The sequence below is a fragment of the Strigops habroptila genome, chromosome 1 (genome assembly GCF_004027225.2).
Source record: "Strigops habroptila isolate Jane chromosome 1, bStrHab1.2.pri, whole genome shotgun sequence".
NCBI lineage: Eukaryota > Metazoa > Chordata > Aves > Psittaciformes > Psittacidae > Strigops > Strigops habroptila.
Window position 1 is genome coordinate 22,185,851 of NC_044277.2, and position 15,625 is coordinate 22,201,475.

Sequence of the window (15,625 nt, forward strand, 5' to 3'; positions counted from 1 at the left end):
ATATAATTAACATTTTAATTTTAGTTAAAATCACGTTATCTTTACTTGGTACACTGCTGAAGAGGCTCTGTATTGCTCTGCATTACTTCCAAGGTTGTGCTTAACATCTGGATAGCCAGTTCAGTACTTCATAGATGTTTTATAGCAAGCTGGAACTTGGTAATGAAGAGTAAGGGCTAAGGAGTCTGACTTCCATGTTCTAATCAGTTCTTGATCTCTCTAAGTGTACTTATTAGTGTTAGCTAATATTGAGCATGTGATCATGGGAGATGCTTGAGATTTCCTGGAGCGGTTTTCCATACGAGCCACTAGATATATTTTAGATAATTTTATGTTGCTGCTAGGCTATAGTAGTCTAGCAATTTTCAAACTACAAGCAGAAGACTTTGATTTGTGTTTGGTTCACTGTCTTGAATTATCCAGTATAAAAATGCTTATTTGAGAAGAGGAGATGGAGTTTGTTACACGTGATAGTCCATAAACATTACAAAAGTTACTGGGATTATGTAGTCAAAACGACAAATCTAAAAAAAAATCAACACTGATCATCACCTGTGCAGTGAATGGTCATTGTTATATTGTAAAATCACATTTTCCATATGATTTTGTTTGCAGCGTGACTTGGACTCAGTAAGAAGAATGACACTTGCTGCCTCCCTTTGTATGATCCTATGCTCAACTTGGTATACTTGAGTAAAACTGGTAGTTCTCCTGTGGTAGTGAGTTCTTATTCTGTCCATTACTGTAATATTCAGGTGTCCCCTTAACTATAATATAGGAGGAAGAAGAGAAGGGAAGAAGGGATTATCTCTGTTGGTTTGAAATAATTACTGAAAGTCTTAGACCAAACCTTGTCGTTTTAAGTAATTTAAGTGTCATGATTTAGTACCTCACTCAAGACATAGGATGTGATTTTTTTTTTTTGTTTGAAGAGCACTGTCTTCACACAGAGCATGCAGATCTGCTTAAAAATGTTGTCTGAAATGTAATTCCTCTGCAAGGTGAAGCTTAAGGGAAGTGGCTTCAGGAGAGTGTAGTCTTACTGAAGTTTGTAGCAGGCAGTGGGAGTCAGAATCTAATCTTGATTTCAGGATAAAGGTGCAAGTGTAACAACTCTTTCTCTCTGAAGCTTTCTGCCTTATTTCATAAGTTATACTTCAAATATTATAGGTGGGAGGGGTATTGTAGTAACTGTCATCTCATCTCCCCTGCTCATTTGCTCGTCTCTCCTGCATCTTGGGCTCTTTATTAGTCCACCTTGTCTTCACATAAATGAAGGAGTCCACCTTGTCTTCATGTAAATGAAGGAGGCAGTCAAGGTATGTGGTGATGATAAGGTCAGTAATGGTAGAGCTTGATACCTTCTGGTGGAAGAATGATTATACCATGGTGCCTTTATTTGCCATGAAGTGGACTGAGCCAGTGTGCTCGACCTGATCGGACTGTTTAGGTGCAGTAATCTGATACTTCCTGGAAGCATCAGGCTTAATGTTGTGCATGTTTTAGTGTAAAAAGAGCAGCTGGGAATGGACTTAGGCAGTTAAAACAATTCAGCTGACCCAGACCCCTTCAGAGGGGCCCTCAGGAAGGAGAATGTGAGCAGAGAACCTGTAGACGAGTTGTCCCAGCAGCTGCGTGGATTAGGTAATGTGTGCTAGACTGTATAAATGCACCCTTAGTTCTCCCTTGTGCATGACATCCATAGCCAGTTAGATTTTAATATGTGGACTAGCTGGTCTTCTAATAGATGTGTAACACCAGAATTTGCTGTGGTCTGCTTTGCTCCAGATTTCCGTTTTTAAAGATTGGCTTCATTGCTAATATTTTTAGGTAGGCTGTAGTGTTGTTCACCTTTATCATTCATATTAATTTTAATCTATAACTTGCATGTGGTTTTAATGACGAAAGATTTGAACCTGCTTCGTGGCTGACTCGTATTTAGAGGGTGGCATCGGCCCATCAAAGGGACACAGCATACAGAATTGGAACTAGTCAAAGATACTAAGCAGATAAATGTTCCACAGGATTTTAAGTGAGGATCTTGACACAACTAGACGTTGGAAACAAAGTGGAAAGATAATTACTGTGAAATTGTACTAAGGTCCAGGGTATAGAGCATGCTATACTCACAGAAGAATGGTGCTGTGTGTTTAAAAGCTCAGAATAAGATAACTCAACTGTTTTAACAGAAAACATAATACGTATATGGTTTAATCAGGAATAGTACGGTGTAAGAATCATACATCCAGGCCGGAACGGCAATACTGACTATAACATATCCCTAGTATTAAAAAATTATTTTCTTTTAATTGTTCTGAGTGGTAGTTATCAATGGCATTAGTCATATGCCAACATTGAACTACTTGTTAGAACTAGAGAGTACTGGATATTAAATAGATGGCAAGCTGTGTGCTATGGCAAGGTGTATTATGGCCCAAGTCTGTACTTAGCTGTTTCATTGTGAGTTGAAAATCACTTGTAGGGACACAGGCACTACACTACCTATCTTCCTTGGTAACCTATTCCAGTGTTTGCTCACCTTCACAGTAAAAAAGTGTGTTTTGATGTTCAGAGGGAGCTTCCTGTATTTCCTTGTGTGCTCACTGCTTCTGGTCCTGTCACTGGGCATCACTGAAAAAGGCCTGGCTCTGTCCTTTTTGCACCTTTCCTTCAGATATTTGTATGCATGGGAAGATCCCCCTTGAGCTTCCTCTTCTCCAGGCTGAACTCTCCCAGCTCTCTCAGCCTGTCCTCATAGGAGAGATGCTCCAGTCTCCTGATAATCTCCATGGCCCTTTGTTGGATTCTCTCTAGTGTGCCCATGTCTCCTCTGTACTGTTGAGCCCAGAAATGGACTCAGTATTCAGGTGTCAGCCTCACCAGTGCTGAGGGGAAGGATCACTGCCCTCCACCTCTGTCAACGCTTTATCTAATGCAGCCCAGGGTACTGTCTGCCTTCTTTGCAGCATACGAAATACTTAAATACCATTAATACTGTGCAAAAACATTTGCAAAAGACAGTTTTGGTCTATGGAACCAATGTAACTAGAACTTCTATGTGTAATGCTTTGTATGTCCACTAAGGGAAGAAAGGGTCTATGTATGGCTCAGCTGCCAGACTGCTATGGTTAAATACTGTTTGTGGTTTTTGAAGTATTTTTTTTTTTTTGGAGAATTTTGTATTTGTGTGTTTTCAATTCCATACATAGGTGGTGTATGTTCTGCACAAAGCTTCAATTGCACAAAAAACATTATCAGGTGATTGCATGGTAGTGTTCAATATGGCAGTACATCATTTTCTGAGAAGGTAATTTTGTTGAGGGAAGGTGAGTGTACTCTCTTGGCTTGTTGAGTAAGGCTGGAAATTAGTTTTGTCCTAAATATTATAAGATATTAAAGCTAAACATTGTCTCTGTGTATTATTATGCATATACTTGTCTTCATTTAGCAATAATATAAGCAGGAGTGATTGCATCAGATTGTACAGGTGATGATTATAAGTGTGTATGTTCCTGATAAACATGACTCATGCTCTCTGCTTACTTCTTATAGATGACATTCACCCCTATGGGCTTCTCTGACCACTATGTGTATTTCAACAATACTTAAATATTTCTTACTTGTGTAACATGTAGCCATGCTACAGCTTTCCTTTACTGATGGTCCCCAGATGGTGCGTCAGGCTGCAGTACTCTAGAACTCACTCTCTTCTAGTATGCTGGATTCTCAGGCCATAGCTTCGTTGTCAACCTTTCGGTACAGTTGTTCTGTTACCCTCTCCTTTTGAGAGCTGGATTTTGGCATGCAGCTGCAAAAGCACTTCTATATCCAGAGCTAATCCAAAGATCTCCATGTGGTTTAACCACTAATTTTTCAAGAACTAAAGCTAGGTATTAACCTTGTTAGGAACACAACTTACTGAAGAGACACCTTCTCTGAGGACCCTTCTAATCACAATTTCTCATACTTGTTTCTAGATGAAAGCAGGCGATAAGTTGCATGCATTTGTCAATGCTTGGGATTGTTTTTTGTTACATGTTGAGGTTTAACTGCATGAAAGTCTTTGGAATCTTTGGAATAGGTTACCAAGGCAGATAGGTGGTGTAGTGCCTGTGTCCCTACAAGTGATTTTCAACTCACAAATGAACTGTCCCTGAAGAGGGACAGTTCAGTCCCTGTTTCTGAACTGGGGTGGATTTGGCAAAGCTCTGTCAGAAAGTGTTACATTCAGCATGCCATAAACCATTCATGATACAGTATTTGTTAATAGCCAGAGCTTAAATTGCCTGTAGTGTGAGTCTGCAGATAATTACAGTTTTAGTGTACTTCACAAAATTATCAACTCACATGCTGAGGATTGTCTCATTCTCCGTATATCCTTCTGACCATGCTTCAGTTTATCTTATAGTTGATTTAAAGCCTCTTCTTGCTTGATTACAGATTGATGGTTTTACTCCCCTGGCGCAATGCCAGGAAAGACATCTTGTTTGAGCTGTGTGTAACAGGGTTTTTAGTTCTCCTGGCATACAGTCCTTGGAAGCAGCATAGCAGTCAGCATAAAGTAGCACAAATAAAAGCTTTGAGCAGTGTGCCACTGAATAGGAGCACTGAAAGATCTTGGAGATAACTGGCAGGCAAGGAATGCATAATGTGCAGCGGAGGCGGTAACTGCTCGCTGTGGAGCGTGGAGCCAATGCCACCATCAATTTCATCCTCTGCCTGCGTACGGAAAGGTTTATAAAAGTCACTAGGTCTCTGGGCATAGCAACACATGAACGTATTTGGAAAGCAATGCCGATTTGAGCAGCTCCTGCTCTTCTACATCCTTATTGCCTGTGCCATGAATTGAATCAAGGAACTGATATGTTGGGAAAAATAATTTGGCAGACAGTTTTATTTTTAACGAGGGTCACAGTTCTTCAGTGGAAGGACTGACACACGGTGGGAATTACTGCAATAGGTTGCAGTGAAGTTAGGGATTGGAGCTTGGCACTGCTGTTTAAGTAAATGTATGTGTAACTGTGCCCTTGGGGCTCCATGCCCAGGTTTTATGAGACTGGATAGAAGCAGGAATAGGGAAGTGGTTCTGCTTGTTAAATAATTAAAACTTGTTATGAGCAACTCAAGTGCAGATAATCTTGCTGACTAATCATTTTTTCCTTTCTGTTGAGTCATTTTGTTGGCTTAGAGTGACTATGAGTGGGGCTTTTTGTTTCTTGTGGGCTCTTAGTAGTGTGTTTTTTGGAGAGAGGTGCGGATGTGTACCAACACTTTCAAAACTGAAACTGGAAGGAATTGCTATTGCTTAATTTGATTTCTGTGTAGGATTGGAAAAATAGAGGAAGAGGGAAAAAATGCCACCCAGTGTTGCAGCCAAATTAGAGTATTCATCTTCAGTGTTGCAGTTTCTTGCATTTCTAAAAATGTGTCAAGTTCATTTGCTTAGCTCTTACATTGAAGCATTGATGTGCCATAATTGAACAGCGTTTCAGTTGCATGAATAGTTTCTTTGTATTTCCTTGAGTAATTGCATCACATGGAATGAGTTGTGTGTGTGATTTTTTTTTTTTTTTTTTTTTTTTTTTTTTTTTTTTTTTTTGCTTGTATTCTAGAATAAATGTTGATGGAAATCTGAGAAGTGTTCTTGGGGGGGCTGGTACCTGCAAAAGATTCACTCTTAGCTGTCTCTCTAATAACACTTGTTCAGGAGCTTGTGTTCCTCTTACATTGATGTAGAGTAATGAAGGTAAACAACTGTGGTAGCTGATGACTTAGTAGTCCATGTAGCTTATGCAACATATAAATGAAAATGTGTGTGTATATATATATGTATTCCCCCTCCCCCCCTTCTATTTTCTTTGGTAATGGAATGTCTATCACCCTGTTGCTAGTTGATATCTGCAGCTTATTGTATCATTTGTGATAATATATGAATTCTGCAGCATATTAAAGTAGTAAACAAGACAAGTATTTTGGACTGCCCAGTCTGCACCACTTTTTTATTTATAGTAGGTGTTTAGTTAATCATTGAGGTGTTTTTTAAGCTTTAAAACTGAAGTTTGTCTGGTCTGCTTAAAAATATCAGGTTAAAGAGTTCTTAGTGTTTCCTTTGTGATGCACATACAGAGTTCAATAAATATCCCTGTTGCAATTTTCTTCAATTTTTTTTTCTTTTTTTCTTAAATTTTCAATTCAAATTCAGGAATTATCAATTCTTTCAAATTAGCAGTTATGTTTGTCAGTTTGTATTCAGTTACTTGACTAATTTGAGAGTACTTTTCTGTTCATCCTGATTTGAAGAGTAAACAGCGAACATGATACGAAGGAGAGCTGGGTATAACTATGCAAAATATATTTTTGATTTTTGGGAACTTTGAAGTTCTAAAGAGCCTCAACTATTCTGCCTCAATTCTCAGAAGTAACTGAAGGCCATGCTATCAGTAAAGAACATAAAGAAACCTCTTGAAAATTCAGCGTGGCTGTAGAAGATGGTATTACGCACTAGTAAATGTTCTGTAAAAGAACATGTTTTTTTGGAGATCAGAACAGGCCGCAGCTACTTTGAAAGCTGTGGGCTGACATATTGCATTATCTTGACAAAGTGGTAGCTGTGCTTACTAAAATGTGACATGTCTTATAAAATATATTTAGGGCCAGTTATGTTAAGATTTCTGTTGGTTCAATTGTACAACTTTTATAGCGTGATAGTAACATGATATATTATAGCTCGTGTGTTATCTACACTTAAGAACTAACAGGAAACCTTTGCCTAGACAGCAAACTAATCAACATTGGTAGATATTTTAAAAAATGTGGTATTTGTGGCTGAAATTGAAGAGCCATGTATTCAATCTGATTGTATTTTCCTATGAGGATATCATCTAGCAATCGTTGAGTGCAGGTAATTTAAAAAGAACCCAAAAATGCAGGGAGCATTCATTCTCTGCATCATTTGGCAACCAGAAAAGAAGAATGGTGTAAGAAAAAGGCCATAGTACCTGGTTGGAATCCATTCTCAGTCATTTCTGTAATTGTCTACAGTTAAAGGAACAAATGGTAATAGTTGTTGGCACCTTCCAGCATAAGAGTACCCTGACATCTTATTTGGTAGGGCTTAGTTTTCAGGCCTGAGTAGGGTTTGGGGATAGTCATTGGGGCACATCTGTATGCATGTAATTCTACAGCTTTGTGTCAGTATGGAGCACAGGCACAGTGAGAAATATTTATTTTCAAAAATTAGCATTTACTTACATTCCATATAAAATGAAGGCACTAGCTGTAGAGGGAAGTTGTGAATGCTCCATCCCTGGCAATGTTCAAGGCCAGGTTGGATGGAGTTTTGGGTAACATAGTTTAGTGCGAGGTGTCCCTGCCCATGGCAGGGGTTTGGAACTAAATGATCTTAAGGTCCTTTCCAACCCTAACTATTCTATGATTCTAAGGAGTATCTTACTTGAGAGACTTCAGTAAAATTCTGTAAACTAGCTGGGAACTGTTTGGGTGTTTATATTTGTGTATGCTGTTTTATCTCCCTACAGGTAATAACTAGCAAGTAGTCTCCCTGCCAAATACATTTTTCACATCCTTTGTGGTAATTATTTGGCTATTTTCTGTACACCTTTATCCCTTCCTTTTTGTGTGGGTTGTTTTTTTTTGGTGTGGGTTGTTTTTTTTTTTTTTTTTGTTTGTTTTGGTTTTTTTTTCTTTGTGGAGAAGCTCGTAATTCATCCCCTTTAACTTGTAAATTGCTGGCAATGAGAAACTAATGGTATTGTGGTTAGGAATAACTGGTGGACAAAAGCTTGATACTGCTAATTGTCTACTAATTGTAGACGTAGCAGTCATTTCGTATGTTGGAATTTGAGAAATAAAGAAAACATGGCATTCCTTTTATCTCTTTCCAAATGTAGGACTGTGCTAGTTTGTTGGGCAAACTGTGTAACGAACTTAAGGGCATGGATGTTTGAGGAATAGCTCCAGCCTTCCCCAGTTGAGAAAGGACTATGTCTTTTTCCAGGGAAGTGTTCTGGTATGTGCCATCTAGTCTAGTCGTGACCACCATTACGTTTGTTTTGACAAAGGTAATGCTTAACTTGACATTTAGAATGTATGATCTAAGTGACAAATGTATTAGTTGTTTGTTATAGAAACTTCGTGGCAGTCCTTATAAAGGATGTCAACATTTAAAGAGTAGTAACTTTTGATTGACAGGCAAGAGAATACTGCATATTCTGCCATCTGATCTGCATAAATCAATCCCTTCTCTAGTTTCGTAGCTTGCTTGCTCTGATTGGGCTCTATAGACTTGTAAGGATCTAGCAGTACAGATCAGGTTGGTAGGTCAGAGTTTTGAACTCTAAATGCTATTGAGCATATTCCTGTGTAAAAATAACTAAGGTATGTTGTCAGTATTATTTGTAATAATCATTATGAAATGATCATGTTTTAAATAGTTCAAATATATGGACTCTGTGTGTATACCTGAAAATGGTTTTATGTTTTCTTGCAGCTAACAGAAGATGAAATTGCAACTATTCTGAAATCTACTCTCAAAGGACTTGAGTACTTGCACTTTATGAGAAAAATACATAGAGATATAAAGGCTGGAAATATCCTTCTTAACACTGAGGGACATGCAAAATTAGCTGATTTTGGTGTGGCTGGCCAGTTAACAGTAAGTACCTGTGGAAAGATAATTTTAAAATGCTTTAGTGCTCCTAACCATGTTGTTTTTCTTATGCCTTGAATTTTGTGTCTGAGGAGTGACTAGTGGTAGAGCTAACATTCTTTATCGTGATGAGTATTTAATGTATTGTAAGGCTATCTAGTTTTTAGTTTTTTATTTTTATAACCCAATGTACTTTAAGTGCCTGATGAGCCCACTTTAAACTTCTGTTTGAGGTTTACGGTCATTGTCACATGTTCGGTGTCTATAGGCAGATGGACTGAATCTGTTTTGGTCTTAATTGGAAGTCACTACCATTTAACCTTTGGGTGGCTAATTTAACTTTTAAATGTAAAATTAATATCAAAAGAATCTGAAAACCAGCATCACTGTTTTAATTGCATAAATAATATAATTACAGGATACAATGGCAAAACGTAATACTGTTATAGGAACTCCATTTTGGATGGCTCCTGAAGTAATACAAGAAATTGGCTATAACTGTGTGGCAGACATTTGGTCCCTTGGTATCACTTCAATAGAAATGGCTGAAGGAAAGCCTCCATATGCAGATATTCATCCAATGAGGGTAAGTGTGTGTGGTGGCGTTTCCTTGTTTGTTGTATTAAAAAATCAAAAACCTAAGCCTGGAATCATAAAACCGTATTTTTAGGGACAAAGATATTTAAGAATAAGGATTTTCACTTGCTGTCTTGCTTCCTATTTACTGCAGTTTGCCTTTGTTTTAACGTCTCTGTAAGATTTCAGAATGCTTTTATCTCCACTTGAGGGAGAACTGAAGCTGTAAGTGCATAATTGACTTGAAGGCAACATACAGAGCCTGTTCCATACTGTACCTGTACTTGGAGAGTTCCGTAACCAAGAGGCATCCTCCTTTGAAAAGGGAGTTTTGAAGTAAAGATGACCTAAAGAATAATTCGGAGTTGTTCTATGTAAGCACTGCTGATATTAATAACCCTTGACAATTTTTATTTATTACTGACTTTTAAACTCTGTTACTAAATTAGTTTACTTTTGCAAAATAAAATGTAAATAGAATTACTTACTTTACGAAAAGTAGTAGTTACAAAGGAATTACTTGGGGAAGTTCATGGGGAACAATGTTTTGCTAGGAATAACTGTTGCCACTGTTAGTCATGCATCTTGAAATGAGCAATAGAATAGCTATGCTGATTGCACTGAGCGTCAGTAAATACTCTGTTCTTGAATTGTTTATATCTAAAGCCCATTTGGTATTAATAAGGCACTTTATACTACTAAAAGCAGATTTCCATCTTTGTGATTTGCTGCAAAAACGGCGTGCGTACTAGACTATTTTATTCAGTGTTCTTTTGCTGGTGCCTTATATATCAGGATCTTAATGGAAGGAAGCCACGGTTGTTGAAAGAGAAGCTACTGTTCATGTATGATTACTGTAGGTGATTCATATATGAGTTCAAGTGTATTTAGTGCTGTTGGGTTCTGGATGTTTGTGTGCGCTTTGCAGAGCAGAGATGTATCTTGAAGTTTTATGGCAATGTGCAGCTCAGTTAAAGCTAGTGGGTGTTTTGCAGTTAGAAACATTACATAATTTTGGAATAAAAGGATAGTACTTCTCCTGCATCATATATCTTTTTTTCCCCTGTGTAATTAACTATTTTAAAATTATCGTTCAAACTGAAAGCTGAGAATGAAGTATCTTTTGAAGCTTGTTGTTGATGGGAATTTAATTTAAAAGGAAATAACATTAAAATACTTTTAAGAACTATTTATTACAAATTAAATACATTTGATCATGCTGGGGGATTTGGTTGTTTTTAGTGAAAATGTCTTAATTAAATCTGGGTTCATTTTAACATCATTATATGAAGTTGCGCTAGCTGTTGAAAGGTGAGAGGTGAGGACTATGTTATGTGTATAAAAATTTTCTCTGATAATAGCTGCTTATAAATCAAAGGTCACAGAGTTTGAAAGCTTGTGAATCTGTTTAATTCTTGTAATCAAATGAATGCTATCAAAGGCCAAAGTAATTTAACACAACAATTCTAGATTACATAGAACATATGGTCTTGTTAATAAATTACGTTATGGCTTTTAAGGGCTTGTATGCAGTTAGTACTCTTTTGTATATTTGATACCTACAGTTTTTCTTAATTTTTATTAGTGAGTTGTTACAGTGGTTAACAAGAAATACACAGATTTAAGTTCCAATAGTTTTCCCAGTGTCATATGATATAGCTTCACAGGACTTTTGAACATATGTAGATGCTTTCCTACTTTGTTTTAGTTATGACACAGAATTGATACAGGCAAGCATGAAAGCTTGGGCAATTTTTCATTGCTTTTTCTAGATGTTGCTGAAGTTCTGTGGTATTTATGTAAGGCACAATTTTGTTACTAGGGAATGCATGTTGAAATTACCATGTGCACTATTTTGCTGTAGGCTGGTTGGCACTGCCACAAAGGTAATGCACTGCCAGTAGGCCATTTCCTTGTCAACTGCATTTACAGCTTAATAGAAATATTACATGACTTCTTTAAACAAGTGTTTTGGCAGAGAGGAAATAGCAGATTCCATGCAAACAAGCATAGCTTCCTCTGCTTAACCACACTCTAGCTACTCCAAAGAATTGTACTAGTTTCAGCTGGGAAAGAATGAGAAGCGGGGGGTGCAAAATGGATTTTCATGTAGGGGGAAGAAAAAACAGACAAGATCTTCTGTTTAAGTATTCATGTTTTAGTATATTTGGCCGTGTAAGTGTCATCAATGCTATTTCTCTTGCTTCTGCTGCAAACCTAAGTTCAGCAGAACCTGAGGTTGTCATACTTGGTTTGAGGCTCAAAGATCAAGGCTACTTGCCATCCCAGTAAGTTTAATGCTTTGTTCACATAAGAATTATGGAATGCCTTACATATTTGATGTCAGAGGCCTTTTGTCCTTTGCTAATGATGAAAAGTGAAACTTCTGTATTTTCTCTGAGTTTTCATCGAAGAAGGGTGTTTTCAGGTAGTTTTAAAGGAGGAAAAAATACCGACATCCTCAAGGTTGCCCTAAAATGCAGTGATACAGCCACTAGAAATAACAAGGAATTTGCTGGTAAGTCAAAATTCACTGAAACCTGGATAACTTAACCCATCCAGCAGGCATGTTGATTGCAGTAGTTTGTGCAGTAACCAGGGTTAATGCGGCTAACAGTGTTTGCATCTGCCTTTGATTGCTCTGCTGGGATGAGCAGTTATGGATTTATAGTGGATCTAATTAAGGGGGGCTTCAGTGTGGTTCTAGAGCAAGACTTCATCTCCTACTCTGAAGCTGCAGTGATAAGTCTTAACAGCTGCATTCCTGTGTCCCCCACTGACTGCAGCATGTATGCTGGCCTGTAGTGATAAAGTATTTATGTCCTCCTACTGTCTGGATTTAATTCAAACCATTAACTGCTCTGTTCAGTCGTTCCTCTTCATATGCAGTATCTGTGTTTATTATTTTTGTTTGTTTCTAAATCTCCCTCTCCCCCTCTCATCTCTAATGGAAGCATAAAGATTGGCACTGTTTTGCTGTGGTAGTTGTGATTTTGCTTGTTGGTAAAAATTTGTAACCTTTTTTGAAATATCTTCTGTGTTTGCTAATCAAGCCATGATCTCAAGTTTGTCATGTGAGAGTTCTTTCTGGTGGAAGAACATTTAAGCTGCAAAGTTTTTACTTGATCATAATTCATCTACTGCTGATACTTAGCTTTATTAACAAGGAGATTAACAACACTTTGCCAGAAAGCTAATCTTAAACCTTAAGAATGTCTGGTTTTTAGGTCCTTTCTCTAGGACCACCCTTACCAAAGATTTTCCTTGTATTCATGCAATGGCATGATCACTCATGGCTGCAAGGCTGTGATTTTTATGATCAATTTAAGCCAACTCAAGTGTGGGCTGCTGGTTACAGAGACAGCCTATCCTTAGCCAGGAGTTCCTGACCTTTCTGTTAGGCAAGCACTAACATTTTTGTGGCCTCACGTGGAGTTGGATAAAGGAACTGATGTTCTGAAAAGTTAACCTGACAGAAACCTGCTAGAACTTCTCGTTGTAGGAGCACGTAGATGGACAGGGGAAGTGGGCTGGGTGGAGTTACTGCCTTTGGCCACAGCCATGCACTGAGCCTTGTAGACCACTGTAAAACTGCAGTCTGCGTTTTATAACATTTATTCTTCTTTGCGAGGTCAACACACTGACAGGCTGGTGTGCTTCAGATGAATGCTGGTAGCTCTATTCCGCCCTCCCCCATCCCAAAAAAAAAAAAAAAAAAAAAAAAAGCCAAAAAACCTCCAAACTCTTCCTTCATGCTTATCAGGCAGCTGCAATAATTCACATTGCTGTGGTATGGAAGAAGCTGGTGGTAGATGTGTTTTTCAACACTTCACAGTATTGGCCTTTGTTTCTTTATGGTGAGGTTTGTTGGAAATGGACATGTGGGCATCACATGTTCTGCAGTGACTTGGAGGAAGCCAATTTGAACTGCTTCCATTTGCCTTAAGTCCAATCATGATATTTATTTTTCCATGGCACTTACCCAGATTATCCATGCCTCCTGCTTAGCCTGTGTCATTTCCACCCTGGACTAATCTGTTTGTAATAACCTTTTATTCCTGATGTATCTTATAACAATCTACCATTTCCCAGGTTTTTTTTATTCTCAGCATATTGCATTAAAACTGGAGATTGAAGTGAGAATTATTGCTGTGTAAAGCTGTAAGAACCAAGGAAGGTGTTATGTTGAGCATTGCTGTCTGGTTGAGACCAGTTTTTAATCATCGAGAAAATTATTTCCTCTATGCTTTTTGTGCCAGAAGTTGAGGAAAGGGGAAAAAGAAAAACTGCTTCTAGCGATGTCAGATGTCTTTCTGTGTAGTCCTCTTGCATTTCTTCCCTCCAGCAGATGGAATTGTCTCATCAATTTCTATTATTTTCCTGAGAGTTCACCTATCTTATCTCAGCATTACTGCTTTTAATTTAGAGTAGGTTTGTAAAAGTATATTATCTGGTTTTCTTATTTTAGTGCTTTTGCTTATCTTTAGAAAAGAGTTTGAGTTAACTTCTAAAAGTCCTTTTGCTTTTAAGAACTTTCTATGAGACACTTCTTGTTAATTTGTAACTTGAGATCTTGCCTGCTGTCTCTAGATAGAGTGAGCTAATATTTAAAGAGATTTAAAATATGGATTTTTGATTGTACATTACTGTTTATTATTTTACTACCTCTTCAAAATCTTGTGGAAGAATGATAGTGAGCTGTGGAATGACTCACTGAGTGTGATTCCTCAGGGAGGTCATAATTCTCAAATACTTCTACTGTGCATTCTGTATTGTGATAGTTCCTTACAATTAAATATACGATGTGCTTTTAAGTGTCTTTAAGATTATTTTAAAGTAGTTAAATCTTAAGTCTTGTAAAAATCATATGTGACCTTCGCACATCTGGTTCTTTGAATGGTAGGAACATATATTGTTAAAAGAACAACAACAACAACGAAATTTTTTTACCCTTCTTCTGGATCCTCCATTGTGCCTTGTCTTGTCTTTAAAAAATTTGATTTCTTAGGACAGGATTTCAGTGTGTGTTGTCTTACGCAATACGATAGTCATTCTAAATCTGTAAATAATAAATGATGATATAGTTTATAATGTATGTTTACAGTAGGGACCTAAGACACTGATGTGATATGGTTAAGGCAGTAGTCTGAAGTTGGAGAAACATGTCTTGCTGCAGACTTCCCAAAGAGCTGTTGGAAGACCTTTGGACCTCTTTAGGCTTTAAATGGAGTTTTTGTGTTTGCTTTAAACTGACATAAATGCAGGTGATGGCTGCAGAAGGGTGGTATTCCTACCTGTTGCCGTGTATTTTCATCACCCATTTCTGTTGGAATGAGCATTTCAGTGGCACATGATGATCTGGGTCATAAAATGGATCCCTCTGAAAACTAACCAAGTAACAAGAAGTAGCTTTCACTGATGCTGTTAATATGGTGGTTGGATTAGGTGGAGACAAAAATATGTGGCTGGAACCAGTAAGAGAACTGGGTTATCGCTTTTTCGGGATCAGCCAAGTTGATGCTGAGATTGACTTAAAGTAATTGCAAAACCAGAGTCTCAGCTGCTCCTGTCCTACCTGTCCTTTCGGACTTTCTAGTTGGGCATATCAATAAAATGAGACAGGGCTCTAGACCTTTCATGGGTATTTGGGCCCCTATGAAGCCTCCTTCCTTCACCTCATTTTTCTCCCATCTTTAAATGCTATTGCTGTGATACATCCAGACTTCACAGGTTAAACTTCCACTGACCTTCAGTTTGCATGCAGCTGAAGGCGGGTGTTGCTTCGTAATATGGTTGTCTCTGTGGTACAATTTATACCCAGAATTTCAAATAGGTGTTACGACGTCAGTCAATTAAAAAAAAAAAAAAGGGGGGGGGGGACGGACGGACGACAATTAATACTGGACAGTATTTGTCTAACAGAAAATAAAGTGTGTTCTCTATAGATTTATTTTATTTTTGAAAATAAAACCCAACGTCATAGGAGTTGCTTTCCACATAGATCACCGCGAGAAATTTAACTCCATATGGAAATAGGCTATGTAGCGTTTTTCCTTTTGAGACGCTAGTAGCAGTACCTGGTTCAAACCATATACTCATTGCACTTATAGTAGTGGTGATCTGGATATTATATCTTCGGTAGTGTTTTTTGTTCAACAACTCTGTTTTGGGGTTGAATTCTGTGGAAGTGTGACTTACTTATTTAAGGGTTCTTAAAAAGAAAGCTTTAAATTCTCATTTAAATATGCTACTACTTCAAATCAGTAAGCAGCCTGTTTACCTGCTCTGACCAGAATGTGAATAATTATTGTTTGGTGATTTTTGTATGAATAAAAAAACTCCAAACAGATAAGATGCTTCTTTCAGCAGAACATTTTGAAA

General features: G+C 37.7%; 1 protein-coding gene across 3 annotated transcripts in view; it reads left to right on the forward strand.

The window, feature by feature from the left end:
- The window catches only part of STK3 (serine/threonine kinase 3), a 124,210-nt gene that overhangs the window by 14,541 nt on the left and 94,044 nt on the right, over nucleotides 1–15,625 (forward strand). For all 3 annotated transcript variants that reach the window (XM_030511381.1, XM_030511399.1, XM_030511389.1), the window contains exons 5-6: nucleotides 8,510–8,674; nucleotides 9,087–9,254. In XM_030511381.1, the coding sequence (XP_030367241.1) occupies nucleotides 8,510–8,674; nucleotides 9,087–9,254 (333 nt within the window). The remainder of the gene's footprint in view (nucleotides 1–8,509; nucleotides 8,675–9,086; nucleotides 9,255–15,625) is intronic.